The sequence below is a fragment of the Eretmochelys imbricata genome, chromosome 8 (assembly GCF_965152235.1).
Source record: "Eretmochelys imbricata isolate rEreImb1 chromosome 8, rEreImb1.hap1, whole genome shotgun sequence".
NCBI lineage: Eukaryota > Metazoa > Chordata > Testudines > Cheloniidae > Eretmochelys > Eretmochelys imbricata.
Genome location: NC_135579.1, coordinates 75204239 through 75216999, shown reverse-complemented (window position 1 = coordinate 75216999; position 12761 = coordinate 75204239). Strand labels below are relative to the sequence as shown.

General features: G+C 42.2%; 1 protein-coding gene across 3 annotated transcripts in view; it reads left to right on the top strand.

The window, feature by feature from the left end:
• Window positions 1-12761, top strand: part of RPAP2 (RNA polymerase II associated protein 2) — a 68344-nt gene that overhangs the window by 378 nt on the left and 55205 nt on the right. For all 3 annotated transcript variants that reach the window (XM_077823951.1, XM_077823950.1, XM_077823952.1), the window contains exons 2-6: window positions 3310-3355; window positions 4204-4318; window positions 5875-5973; window positions 7600-7665; window positions 11884-11972. In XM_077823951.1, coding sequence (XP_077680077.1) covers window positions 3310-3355; window positions 4204-4318; window positions 5875-5973; window positions 7600-7665; window positions 11884-11972 — 415 coding nt within the window. The remainder of the gene's footprint in view (window positions 1-3309; window positions 3356-4203; window positions 4319-5874; window positions 5974-7599; window positions 7666-11883; window positions 11973-12761) is intronic.

Sequence of the window (12761 nt, the reverse complement as noted above, 5' to 3'; positions counted from 1 at the left end):
GGCTCTGTGGCTGGCCCAGCCCTATAGCATAGCCCAGCCCTGTGGCATGGCCATCCCCACTCCTGGCCCAGTGGTGTGGTGTGCCCTGGCTGTGGCGTTCTCAGCTTCTAGAATCATAGAATATCGGGGTTGGAAGGGACCTCAGGAGGTCATCTAGTCCAACCCCCTGCTCAAAGCAGGACCAATCCCCAATTTTTGTCCCAGATCCCTAAATGGCCCCCTCAAGGTTTGAACTCACAACCCTGGGTTCTCCTGTAACTATATCCTGGGTAGGGCCCTACCAAATTCACATCTGTGAAAAACACGTCACGGACAGTGGAATCTGGTCTCCCCTATGAAATCTGGTCCAATGAAGTGAGCTGTAGCTCACAAAAGCTTATGCTCAAATAAATTTGTTAGTCTGTAAGGTGCCACAAGTCCTCCTTTTTTTTTGGTCTTTTGTGTGATTTTACCCTATACTATACAGATGTCACTGGGGAGACTAGCCTTTCCCAAACTGGGGCTGGTTGTTGGGGGCGGTTGCAAAATTACTGTAGGGGGTTTGCAGTATTCCCACCCGTACTTTTGCGCTGCCTTCAGAGCTGGGCAGCCAGAGAGCGGCAGCAGCGCAGAAGTAAGACTGGCAATGCCGTACCATGCCATCCTTGCTTCTGCACTGCTGCTGGTGGCAGCACTACTTTCAGAGCTCGGCTCCTGGCCAGCAGCCACCACTTTCCAGATGCCCAATTCTGAAAGCAGCGCTGCCGCCCGCAGCGCAGAAGGAAGGGTGACAATACCACGACACCTCTACAATAACCTTGCAACCCCTCACAATCCTCTTTTGGGTCAGGACCCCTACAGTTACAACACTGACATTTCAGATTTAAATATTTGCAGTCATGAAATTTAGGATTTTAAAAATCCTATGACCATAAAATATACCATAATGGACCATATACCATATATACCATAGGGGTGACAGTGGACGAGAAGCTGGATATGAGTCAGCAGTGTGCCCTTGTTGCCAAGAAGGCCAATGGCATTTTGGGATGTATAAGTAGGGGCATAGCGAGCAGATCGAGGGACGTGATCGTCCCCCTCTATTCGACATTGGTGAGGCCTCATCTGGAGTACTGTGTCCAGTTTTGGGCCCCACACTACAAGAAGGATGTGGATAAATTGGAGAGAGTCCAGCGAAGGGCAACAAAAATGATTAGGGGTCTAGAACACATGACTTATGAGGAGAGGCTGAGGGAGCTGGGATTGTTTAGCCTGCAGAAGAGAAGAATGAGGGGGGATTTGATAGCTGCTTTCAACTACCTGAAAGGGGGTTCCAAAGAGGATGGCTCTAGACTGTTCTCAATGGTAGCAGATGACAGAACGAGGAGTAATGGTCTCAAGTTGCAGTGGGGGAGGTTTAGATTGGATATTAGGAAAAACTTTTTCACTAAGAGGGTGGTGAAACACTGGAATGCGTTGCCTAGGGAGGTGGTGGAATCTCCTTCCTTGGAAGTTTTTAAGGTCAGGCTTGACAAAACCCTGGCTGGGATGATTTAACTGGGAATTGGTCCTGCTTCGAGCAGGGGGTTGGACTAGATGACCTTCAGGGGTCCCTTCCAACCCTGATATTCTATGATTCTATGACCGTGAATTTGGTAGGGCACGAATCATGGGTCATGGTGGAAATTACCATATCTCATTGTTAGTGAAGCTTGGCCAAAAGGGGGTGTCTGTATCCCAGGGAAGAGGGGATGTTGGACAACGTTGATGTAAAGGCGCTTGGCATTAGGCCACATGCACCAGCATCCATGAGAACGACATGCATTGCTCTTTTAGGGATGTGGCTTGTTGGCTGCAACTTTTATTTTCACTTGCTTCCTCCATGTAAGGACCCTGTTGTGCAGCATCATTAAGGATGGTGTCAACCTAAGTTGTTTGAAACTAATCAAATAAAACAAGCCTATTTTCTGATCAAGCACCATTTAAATGGTATGTTTTGAAAAAGTGTTAAGTGTTAAAAAAACAAAAATCTCCCCTTTTTTACATAATTCTTTTCTGCTTCTCTTTCTGTATAGAAGTTTCCTTTCAAAAGGGAGTAGCTGGCTAAGGGGAAACAGTAAAATTGCTTTGTGTCAAATGCTGTCAGCTGCACAAAGACGACAAGCTGGGGAGGCAGAAAGATATTAGAGGGGTGTTGGGACTTTTGCAGGGCTTGGTTCTAAAACTTTTTTTAGTTACAGGAAACTTAGGTTGCATCTACACTAAGAATGTATCTAAAATTTCCTACACCTTCTGCCACTTGTGCTAGCAATGGGTTGGGGAAGAGGAGCTAGTGTAGGTCAAACCCCTGCTAAAGTCAGCAATGTTCCACATGGGTGTAGTGCACATGGCGCCTGTTGCAGAATCAGGGGTCATTTTATTTCACCTGTTCAGAGCAGAGTCAACCAACATCGGGGGCAGAGAAAACAGTGGCAGCCAGTGCCTTGTCTACATTGGCATTTCCGCAGTTGCTGTTGCCACTGGAATTACAATGGTGGGAAATGTTATGGAAGAATCCATGGGACGGGATGGCCACATGCGGCTCTTCAGAAGTTAATCTGTGGCTCCTTGTTTAGGCACCAACTCCGGGGCTGGAGCTACAGGTGCCAACTTTCCAATGTGCCGGGCGGTGCTCACTGCTCAACCCCTGGCTCTGCCACAGGCCCTGCCCTCACTCCACCCCTTCCCGCGCCCTCCCCTGAGCCTGCTGTGCCCTCCCTCCTCCCCTCCAGAGCCTCCTGCATGCCACGAAACAGCTGATTGGGAGGGGGAGAGATGCTGACCGGCGGGCGGGAGGACCGGGGTTGGGGAAGCTGATGGGGAGCTGCTGACGTATTACTGTGACTCTTTGGCAATGTACATTGGTAAATTCTGGCTCCTTCTCAGGCTCAGGTTGGCCACCCGTGCCCTAGGAAATACAGTTGTTACAAAATCTTCAGGAAGAAATGTGACACCACCACCCCCCATTAATAGTATCCCCTTAACTTGTTTTTTTGAACAATGTACAGGACTAAAATGATTTATTCTTCCCTGTCCTGTAGTTTGCCAGTAGATAGTGTGCCAACTTATTATTTGGTCTTGCTGCTGAATATTTAGCTAAAAACTGCTGCAGCTATCTATTTAGAAACCCCAGAAGCACAGGTTTCCAAGCAGTTGCTTATGGTTTGGCTTGTGTGCAAATATTTCTTCCCTGAGGCTACTTTATGTATGGAAACGTATGAGCCACAAATGGATGTTTTGTTATTTTGAAAGTTAAAAGGTACATTGATTTACATATTATTTTATTACTAGGAAATAAACAGTCAAGTATTTTGAAAAATGAAGATGCAGCACAAAGGTATGATGCCTAGCTAATGTTATATAGTAATAATAATTGTTTACTTTAGAGTTCTCACCTCTTTACAGAATGTCTTTTTGCTTTTTCAGAAATTTCAATAACTGTGTATAGAAGATACTTACCATTCTAATAATATTTAGCAAGTTTGTCTGCTATTCAGCACTGTAAGATGATTTAAACAACTCCTCAGATTTGTCTTGAGTTATCATATGCACACCTTTTCCTTCCAACCTGTCTCTGTCTGAGTTCTTTTCATTAACTTCCTATGCTCTTCATCCCAGTCCCAATCTTCTTGCCCAGCCAGTCCCATTGCAGTCCCAGACTTCCTCCTGCTCTGGGTCCCGGTCCCAGTCCCCAGCTGTTCCACCTGAGGGCATGAAGGTTTTTGTTCTTAAAAGAAAAATGTCGCCCACTAACCAGAGTACGTGTGAGAAAACATTTACATGCTGCTTTTCTTACAGTCCTGACTTCTGGATGCTGTGCTTCATTTACTATTTACTTGGGCACTGGCTCAGTTACGTATTAATCTTGTTACAATGATGTGTTTACTTCCCAAATGAACTGTTTTCTCCAATAAAGATTGTTCAGGCTGCCTGTGGGAGAAGCCCTGGATACTTCTCCAAGAACTTGGCGGAATGCCAAACCAAGTTTGGAAAACTCACTTGATGGTTCCTGGTTGCTACAAAGTTCTAGTCTAAGTGGAATACATTGCTGAGGTTACCGTAGCAAAATGCATACCAGATCATTAAAATGCTACACTTCATATAGGAGAGAGACAAAAGATATGTTTGAGAGAATTGTGTATGGTAAAGTGCTGTCTATGTAATTCAATATTTACTCTATTGTAGGAAAGCAGCACTTGAGGCTGCTATTAGAAAGAAGATTGAATATGAGAAAAAAGCTCTGCATGTTGTTGAACAGCTATTGGAGGAAGATATTACAGAAGAGTTCCTTGTGAATTGTGTATGTGTTTCTTTTACAAGGTCTTACACTAATTTGTGTCCCTAGCCCCTGTTTGCCAGAAGCTGGGAATGGCCGACGGGATGGATCACTTGATGGTTACTTGTTCTGTTCATTCCTCCTGAAGCACTTGGCGTTGGTCACTGTCAGAAGACAGGATACTGGGCTAGATGGACCTTTGGTCTGACCCAGTATGGCCGTTCTTATGTTTTTAAAGTTCTTTTTAATTCTTTTAACAGATTTGTATGGGTAATAACCATTCAATCATCCAGTGTCTCTTTCAGTGCTAATGTACCCTCTGTTCTTGCTTTTAATATTTCCACTGTGAAAATATATATGTCTCGTTTTTAAAAGCTTGGCTTAGCCAGCCCTACTCATGATGAGTATTGCTTACTCTAGGTGAGTAGTCCCACTGCCTTTAGTGGCTCATGGATTCCAGATTGACGAGTGTGGTGTAAAAAGTTAGGATCAGATCATCTCCTCTGTGGGAAGGGGCTTTAGAAAAAGGCCCCATGGTACCATCCTTTGACCCATATGACTTCCCTGGCACCATAGCTTCATTAGAACAATGGAAGGACTACCCGTGTTGTGGTTGTTCTAGGTGAGGTTATGCAGAAAAGACAATACAGCTCCAGGTTGTATATCTTTTCTGACTACTCCCAGTTGGCCCTGCAGAACTTAATATGTGGCTGAGCCTCCTCTGCACACGGTAGGAGAGAGAGCCATGTGCAGAGGGCCTGCTCTTAATGCGCATATATATGTGTATACATATATATATATATGATATGATCCAGATCACAGATACTATTATTCAACATGATGTAAGGATTGTAGAATCTGGCCCAAGGGGAATATATTATGTTGCAGGCGTTAAACTGAAACACTCTTGTGAAGATACCTGACAAATGATCTATTATATTTTATCTCATGTATATGTTAAGTAGATCTGGGCAAACATTTTTGTGGTTGAATCTGAGTTCAGCTTATATAAAACAAGTTCCCTTCTACTTGGTGCTGAAAATTTTTGGCTAAGTATGTACCATGGCTTGGGTACTCTTGAAAAATATTTAGCAGGACAAACTTACCAAAAACATCCATATGTTGGGTGTACCGTTTCTTCAAATTGTGCCCAGGGCCATAAGCACAGTTATTTTACTCAGTGTTCATCACTTAAACAATAATATAAATGTAAAAGCATGAAAAGTGTCACTAGATTTATAATGTGTACCATGTAAAAAGTGTCAGTTAAGCTATATACACTGTGGAAATATTAGCCATTTATGGGGGAAACTGCAGAAATAACTTTTTCACAAAATTATCTAAATAAAAATATAAGATGTTTTTAATAGTACTGTCTATACACTTGCTCTCATCTTACTGTGTGTGCTCACTCTATTACCATTTTTATCTTTTAACTTCTGCTTTTTAAATAGTAGTGGTTTTACTAATTTTTATAGTGAACAAACTTAAGCATTCATGTACTTCTGAGTTTTGAGAGTTATGATACAGTGAATACTTTTAAAATAAGTCTGTTGATAACTATTTTCTAATGATTTTAGGGAAATTTTATTACCCCATCTCACTATAAGGATGCTGTGGAGGAGCGTTTTATCATCAAACTCTGTGGCTATCCCTTGTGTCAAAATAGGCTAGAAAATGTAAGTTTCTTTTTAATTAATATTTTGATGTTAAGAGCTCTTGAGCCTTTCTTTATCTTTTCCATTCTCTCTTTGTCATTCTAATCATATGATCAGGAATCATTCTGTGTTACTCCCAGGTGAAGGTCCTGTTGCTCCCCACCAAAAATCTCTCTAAAGGGAAAGATTGAATTTGCTCTTTTGGCTATGACTACTGCATGACTGAATCCTTTGTCATCTTTGTAAACTGACAAAGAATAATATGGATTAAACATTATGGATTCATGACTCCAGCTGTGCAACAGGAAAAGTTTATTTCCCATCCTAGTGTTTTCTTTTCTGTGAAAGCACATATCTCCATGGGGAAAGAGGCTTATAATGTTTAAAGACAATATATCCCCATGGATACATTTTAGAATTCTTTGTCACTGTTGGATAGGTTGGCTTCATAGGAGCCTCACTATGTGGGGTTATTGGGGGCTCAGAGCCATTGCAGAGGTATAGATCTGTCTGCATAGGCCCACAGGAAGCATAAATGAAACTTCAGAGCCTGAAGTACAGTTGACTTAAACTGTGTTGTAATGCTAGCTGCAGTATAGTAGGTAACTAGTTAAATCCGTTTAATGTTTCTATTACAAGTAGGAAACAACACTTCCTAGATTTTAAAAGTAACAATACTCTCAATCCCTAAATTTGACACTTTAAGTAAATTTCCATGATATTGGTATTTGGCCTTTGACATGATCTACTTGTTTCTGGAGTTTAATCTCTCTATTAATCTCACAGCATAATAAAAAAATAGGACTAGCTCCTGTTGCACAATTGAAGTCTAATGACAGTAGTATCAGTTTAGTAATTCCAGTATGGCAAATATGGTCAGGAAAAGAAAAAATCTATGTTCTGCTTAAATTAAAGTGAAAGATCTGTGTCTTACATATTTCTAAGACTCTTATTTCCATGGGATAAAAGCATTATTTAGCACAAGATTTTCTAGATCAAATGTAAAAGGATGTTGCTAATTTCATAAATGTAGACACTGCATCTAATCATTACCTCCAATTCATGCTTTATAACATACAAGAAAGTCTATTTTGTGGGGGGGTTGAGGGATGCAATTTCTGTTACATCTTTGAAATACTTCAATTAAACTGATGACAGATGTCCAGAGTGTGTCATCCAATACCTTCATCCAGAGTGGAGGATGGGGAGTGTGAAACACCTTTAGCACTATTGTCCCCCTTCCTAACTCTCGGCAAAGAGCTCTCTACTGGGTCAGGTTTGTGTGTTAGAAGGGAGGAAATCTCTTACATGGTCCTTCCTCTGGCCCCACAGAGATTTACCTATGCTACTATCTTATCTGCTCTGTGGAGCCATCTCTGTGGTGGTCAGAGGGCTTGCCTTGTAGGACAGCTTCATAGGAGCCTCACCAATGTAGGGTTAGAGTGGGGGACTCACAGCTAGCACAGAGGCCTCCTGCAGATCTCCATACAAGTTACACATGAGTAATGTTACTCTTGCAGGTAATCTCATTGGCTTACATATTCCAGTCACCTAATTTGTAACAGTAATTTTTAACATGTGGTTTAAAACGAAAGATTGGTCTGAAGTTATAATCCTGGTCTCACTGGTAGGTGTGTCACTTTTTAGGTGCCAACACAGAAGTACAGAGTTTCAACAAAAACAAACAAAGTTTATGATATTACAGAAAGAAAGGTAAGGTTTCAAGTCTTCCTCTAACATATATCTAATTTTGTCTTAAGTCTCCTACATTTATTTTTGCGACAGCTTTCTTACCAAACCTTGTTTAATAATACATTTTGTTATTAGCAAAATAGATTTTTACAAACCTGTAGAGTATAAAATAGATCTCTCTGTCTCTAGATGCTGCCTACCTTTTAAAGGAAAATGCTATATTGTGCTTATATTTAAAAGGAACACAGTGCAGACAGTTGCAATCCAACAGAAAGATCTTATTTACATGTTAAGTCAAATCTGACAATACTGATATATTGCAGATAAATTTGTGAACAGATGGCTTTCTCAGCCTCCTCCAAATCAAAGATTACATAGTTTTCATAGGGTCAAAGTTCATCCCCATCATAGAGTTTGATTTTTACTGACAAAGAAACTAACAACAGCATAGCACAGATTCCATCCTAAGCCCTCCCACAGCTTGACTACTCCTAGTGTTCTTTTTTGATTACTCTTTAACTTAGACCGTATTTCTAGGCAACTGCTCCCTTATATTAGGTAGAGAGTTAATAAGCTGTTTGCAGTAGTGAATCAAAGGCATCCCTTGGCATTTCCCAGCAGGATCTATGCAGAATAGCACTGCCAGCCTGTCATATGATCTGAGATTTTTCTCTCTCTTCTCTCCATAAATAATGGCCATACTGGGTCAGAGCAGTGATACAGGGCTAGATGGATCATGTCTTCTGACAGTGGGCTGTACCAGATGTTTCAGAGGGAATGAATAAAACAGGGCAATTTCAAATGATCCATCCCGTCATCCACTCCCAGCTTCTGGCAGTTGGAGGTTTAAAGAAACCTGGAGCATGGGGTTGTGCCCCTGATCATCGTGGCTAATAGCCACTGACAGTCCTATTCTCCATGAACTTATCTAATGCTTTTTTGAAACTAGTGATAATTTTGGCCTTCACAGTATCCCATGGCAATGAGTTCCTCAGATTGTCTGCATTGCGTGAGGAAATACTTCCTTTTGTTTGTTTTAAACCTGCTGCCCATTAATTGCATTGGGTGACTCCTTGTTCTTGTGTTATGTGAAGGGGTAAATAACACTTCCTTATTCACTTTCTCCACACCATTCATGATTTTATAGACCTCTGTCATATCCCCCTTAGTTGTTTCTTTTTCTCAGATGGACAGTCCCAGTCTTTTTAAACTCTCCTTGCATGGAAGCTGTTGCATATCCCTAATCATTTTTGTTGCTCTTCTCTGTACCTTTTCCAATTCTAATATCTTTTTTGAGATGGGGTGACCAGAACTGCACACAGTATTCAAGGTGTGGGCGTACGCTGGATATATATATATAGTAGCATTATGATATTTTCTGTTTTATTTCTATCATATATATTATGATATTTTCTGTTTTATTGTCTGTTCCTTTCCGAATTGTTCCTAACACTCTGTTAGCTTTTTTGACTGCTGCTTCACATTGAGTTGATGTTTTCAGACAATTATCCACAATGATTCCAAGATCTTTCTTGAGTAGTAACGTCTTTTTTAAACCCTGCAATTTTGTATGTATAGTTGGGATTATGCTTTCCAACGTGCATTATTTTGCATTTATCAACATAGAGTTCATTAGCCATTTTGATGTCCAGTCACCCAGTTTAGTGAGATTCCCTTTGTAACTCTTTGCAGTCTGCTTTGGACTTAACTATCTGGAGTAATTTTGTATCATCTGCAAATTTTGCCACCTCACCGTTCACCCTTTTTTCCAGATCATTTATTAATCTGGTGAGCTGCATCTTACAGGTGTGGTCAGATGTTTGGCTGCGTGTGTATGTTCTTTCTGCGTGCTGTACTGACTCTGGCCAGATAGCCCATACAGCAGGCTCCACTTAAACTGCCCAATAAAACCACAGACTCAGTTCGTAGCGAAGGCGCTTGGTCAGATTTATTGTTAACGAAGCATGTTCCTAATGTCCTGGATCAATGTTTACAGGTACACTAACACATATATGCCCATTGCAATGGACTAGCTCACTTAATGGCGGGACTTTCCATTATCCCCTAGGCCAGCCAAAGACACTCCCTCCCTCTGAGATACATTTTTATGCACAGATATAAACAAGTTATGTATTACCACTGACGATTTGGGTGCCACCCTCTGATGGATTTAGGTGCCACCCATTACCTTATGCATGTTGGTTCAATCAAAACATCTCTATCCATCATGCTGTCATCCTGACCTTATCTTTAGGATGGGTCAGTGCGTTCCTGTTATCTTTGGGGAATGTGTTTGGTATTGAGGTGTTCTGGTACTACAGTTGTCAGATATACGGTTTCGACTGGAATGCCTGGTTGAAAAGGGACCCTGGCAGCTTCGATCAGCACCGCTGACCAGGCTTTTAAAAGTCCGGTCGGCAGCACAGTGGGGCTAAGGCAGGTTCCCTGCCTGCCGTGGCTCTGCGCAGCTCCCGGAAGCAACGGCATGTCCCCTCCTGGCCCCTACACGTAGGGGCAGCCAGTGAGCTCCACGTGCTGTCCACACCCCAAGCGCTGGCTCTGCAGCTCCCATTGGCCAGGAACCGCGGCCAATGGGAGCTGCAGGGGCAGCACCTGCAGACGGGGCAGTGAGCAGACTCACCTGGCCACGCCTCCACGTAGGAGCCGGAGAGGGGAGATGCTGCTGCTTGCGGGAGCTGCTTGAGGCAAGCACCATCTGGAGCCTGCACCCCTGACCACCTCCTGCGCCACAACAGCCTGCCCCAGTCCTGATCCCCCTCCGAACCTCAGTTCCAGCCTGGAGCACCCTCCTGCACCCCAAACCCCTTAGCCCCACCCCAGAGGCCGCACCCCCAGCTGGAGCTCTCACCCTCCCACCCACACCCTGCCCCAGCCCTGACCCCCTTCCCGCCCTTCAAACCCCTCAGTCTCAGCCTTAAGCTCCCTCCTACGCCCTAAACCCCTCACCCCCAGCCCAGAGTCTGTACCCTCAGCCAGAGACCGCAGGCCTCCCCCCCCATCCACGTCCCTGCCCCACCCCGGAGCCCACACCCCCAGCCAGAGCCCTCACCCCTTCCCGAAACCCAACCCCCTGAGCCAGCCCGGTGAAAATGAATGAGTGAGTGATGGTGGGGAGAGTGAGGGACAGGGAGGGAGGGATGGAGTGAGCAGGGGTGGGACCTTGGAGAAGGGGCTGGACCTCAGAGGAAGGGTGTGGCGGGGCAGGGGTGATAGATTTTATATAAGTAGAAACTTGGCAACCCTATTTGGTACCATTTTTCTGGAATTTGTTTGCTTATATATTTGTATGCTTAGCACTACTTAGGAATGTGTGCTTTTGCAATATCAGCCATGTTCTTGCCAGATTCTGTGAGCAGGGACTGCCTCTTGCTCACAATTTAACTTTGCTTTATATTAGCAAGTTTTAACCATTACTTTAGCTCAGGCCTCATGCCAAGCCTTTGATACAAGGGCTTATGTTTCAGGCCCTCTGCCTACTACAGCAGAAGGCACTAACCACCTTATAGAACAAGGTCCGTTCACTGCTTAAACTGTTCTTCCATCTCCCATCCTTTTAAAATCTTCAGTATTTTATTTAATTCCTCAATCTTATACCTTTATGGGGATGGGGAAGTGTTGTGGAAAATAAAGTGGCAGGAATTGCAGGTATAATCTTATATTGTGCATTCTTTGAGCTTCATGTTTTGAGATACAGAGCAGATGATGAGATCCACAAATCCAGCATTTGTTCTTCCCAGAGTTGTGAATTGTCAGTTCTCTTTTAGATAGCATGCCTTTTATTTCTATAAAGAGTGCTGGATTTAGCCCAACATCGATAGCCAACTGCTCATTCGAAGTTCAACACTGCCCAGATTACAAATAAAAAGCCACTTTTGCATGTGAATTGTAGTGCGTGTCTGTAAACTGTGCAGTAAGTTCTTTGAGGCAAGGATCATGCTTTCCTCTATGTTTTGTAGAGGTCTGACTTCTCTGTTTGTGTATTACCAATGACAATGCTGATGCTTAATACATAATAAAAGTGCAAGGGCTTCTGTGGGGGAGCATGTTTTTGTTTTGAGGTTTTTTGTATGATGGATAATTTTGCAAGGCATTTGTTTTAGTTTAGTAGAAGCCCTTACTGGTGATAGGCTCTTTAAAAATCTGAATATCTATGTTCTTAATAATGAAGTTTATATATTTAAACCAAAATAAATACGCTTTAATATAATATTTTTCCAGTGTTTTTGCAGCAATTTTTGTTACAGAGCATCTAAATATTTTGAAGCTCAGATTCCCAAAAGTCCAGTGTGGATGCGAGAAGAAGAAAGGTAATTTGATCAAGTGTTCTTTTTGTTTATTCTCTGTGAGTTCAGGTACAATACAACTAGGTGTACAACTAGATTATACTGAAACTGAAGAAAATCTAAAACTATAAAAGGCTAATGAGGTGTGTGTTATAAAAGTTGTATATATAATCAAGATGGTAATTTTACTGTATTGACATGATTGGCAATATAGATACCAGTTAACAAAATTGTTCAGGGTCTGATCTGGAGAGGTCCTGAGAAACTACTATTCCTATTAACTTCAAAAAGTCCTTCTTAAATTTGGAATAGGCATTTTTATAAAATATACTAAGGATAGGATTAATTCATTTTATCCTATTACAAGAGTTGTTCTAATCTTAACATAGCACTGATACTGGATTTGAAGTCAGGCCTTAAAAATATGCATCAGAAAACAGAATATAGGACTACAACAAAAAGCAGTACTACATCTTGGGCAAAATCCTAGTTTCCATTCTTTTAAGCAATAGATATGGAGGAAAAGGCAACATGCATTTTGGAAGGGTGTAATTTTGTCAGTTCTCTTGGTAAATTGACTACCTGGGTAAGTAGGGAAATAAGTACTTGAAATTAACCAACCAAACCACTGGATGTCACCATTTCACTGTACAAACACCTGCCTGGAGAAAGGTCATACAAGTTTATCTAACTTGCTCAAAAATATTCTCTAAGATACTGGTTTCCAGAATCTCCTGTATTTACCTCTAGTTCAAAATGAGGAAAAAAGCTAAAACTAAATTTTGAGACTGACAAGGTTTGCTAAGAATTTCC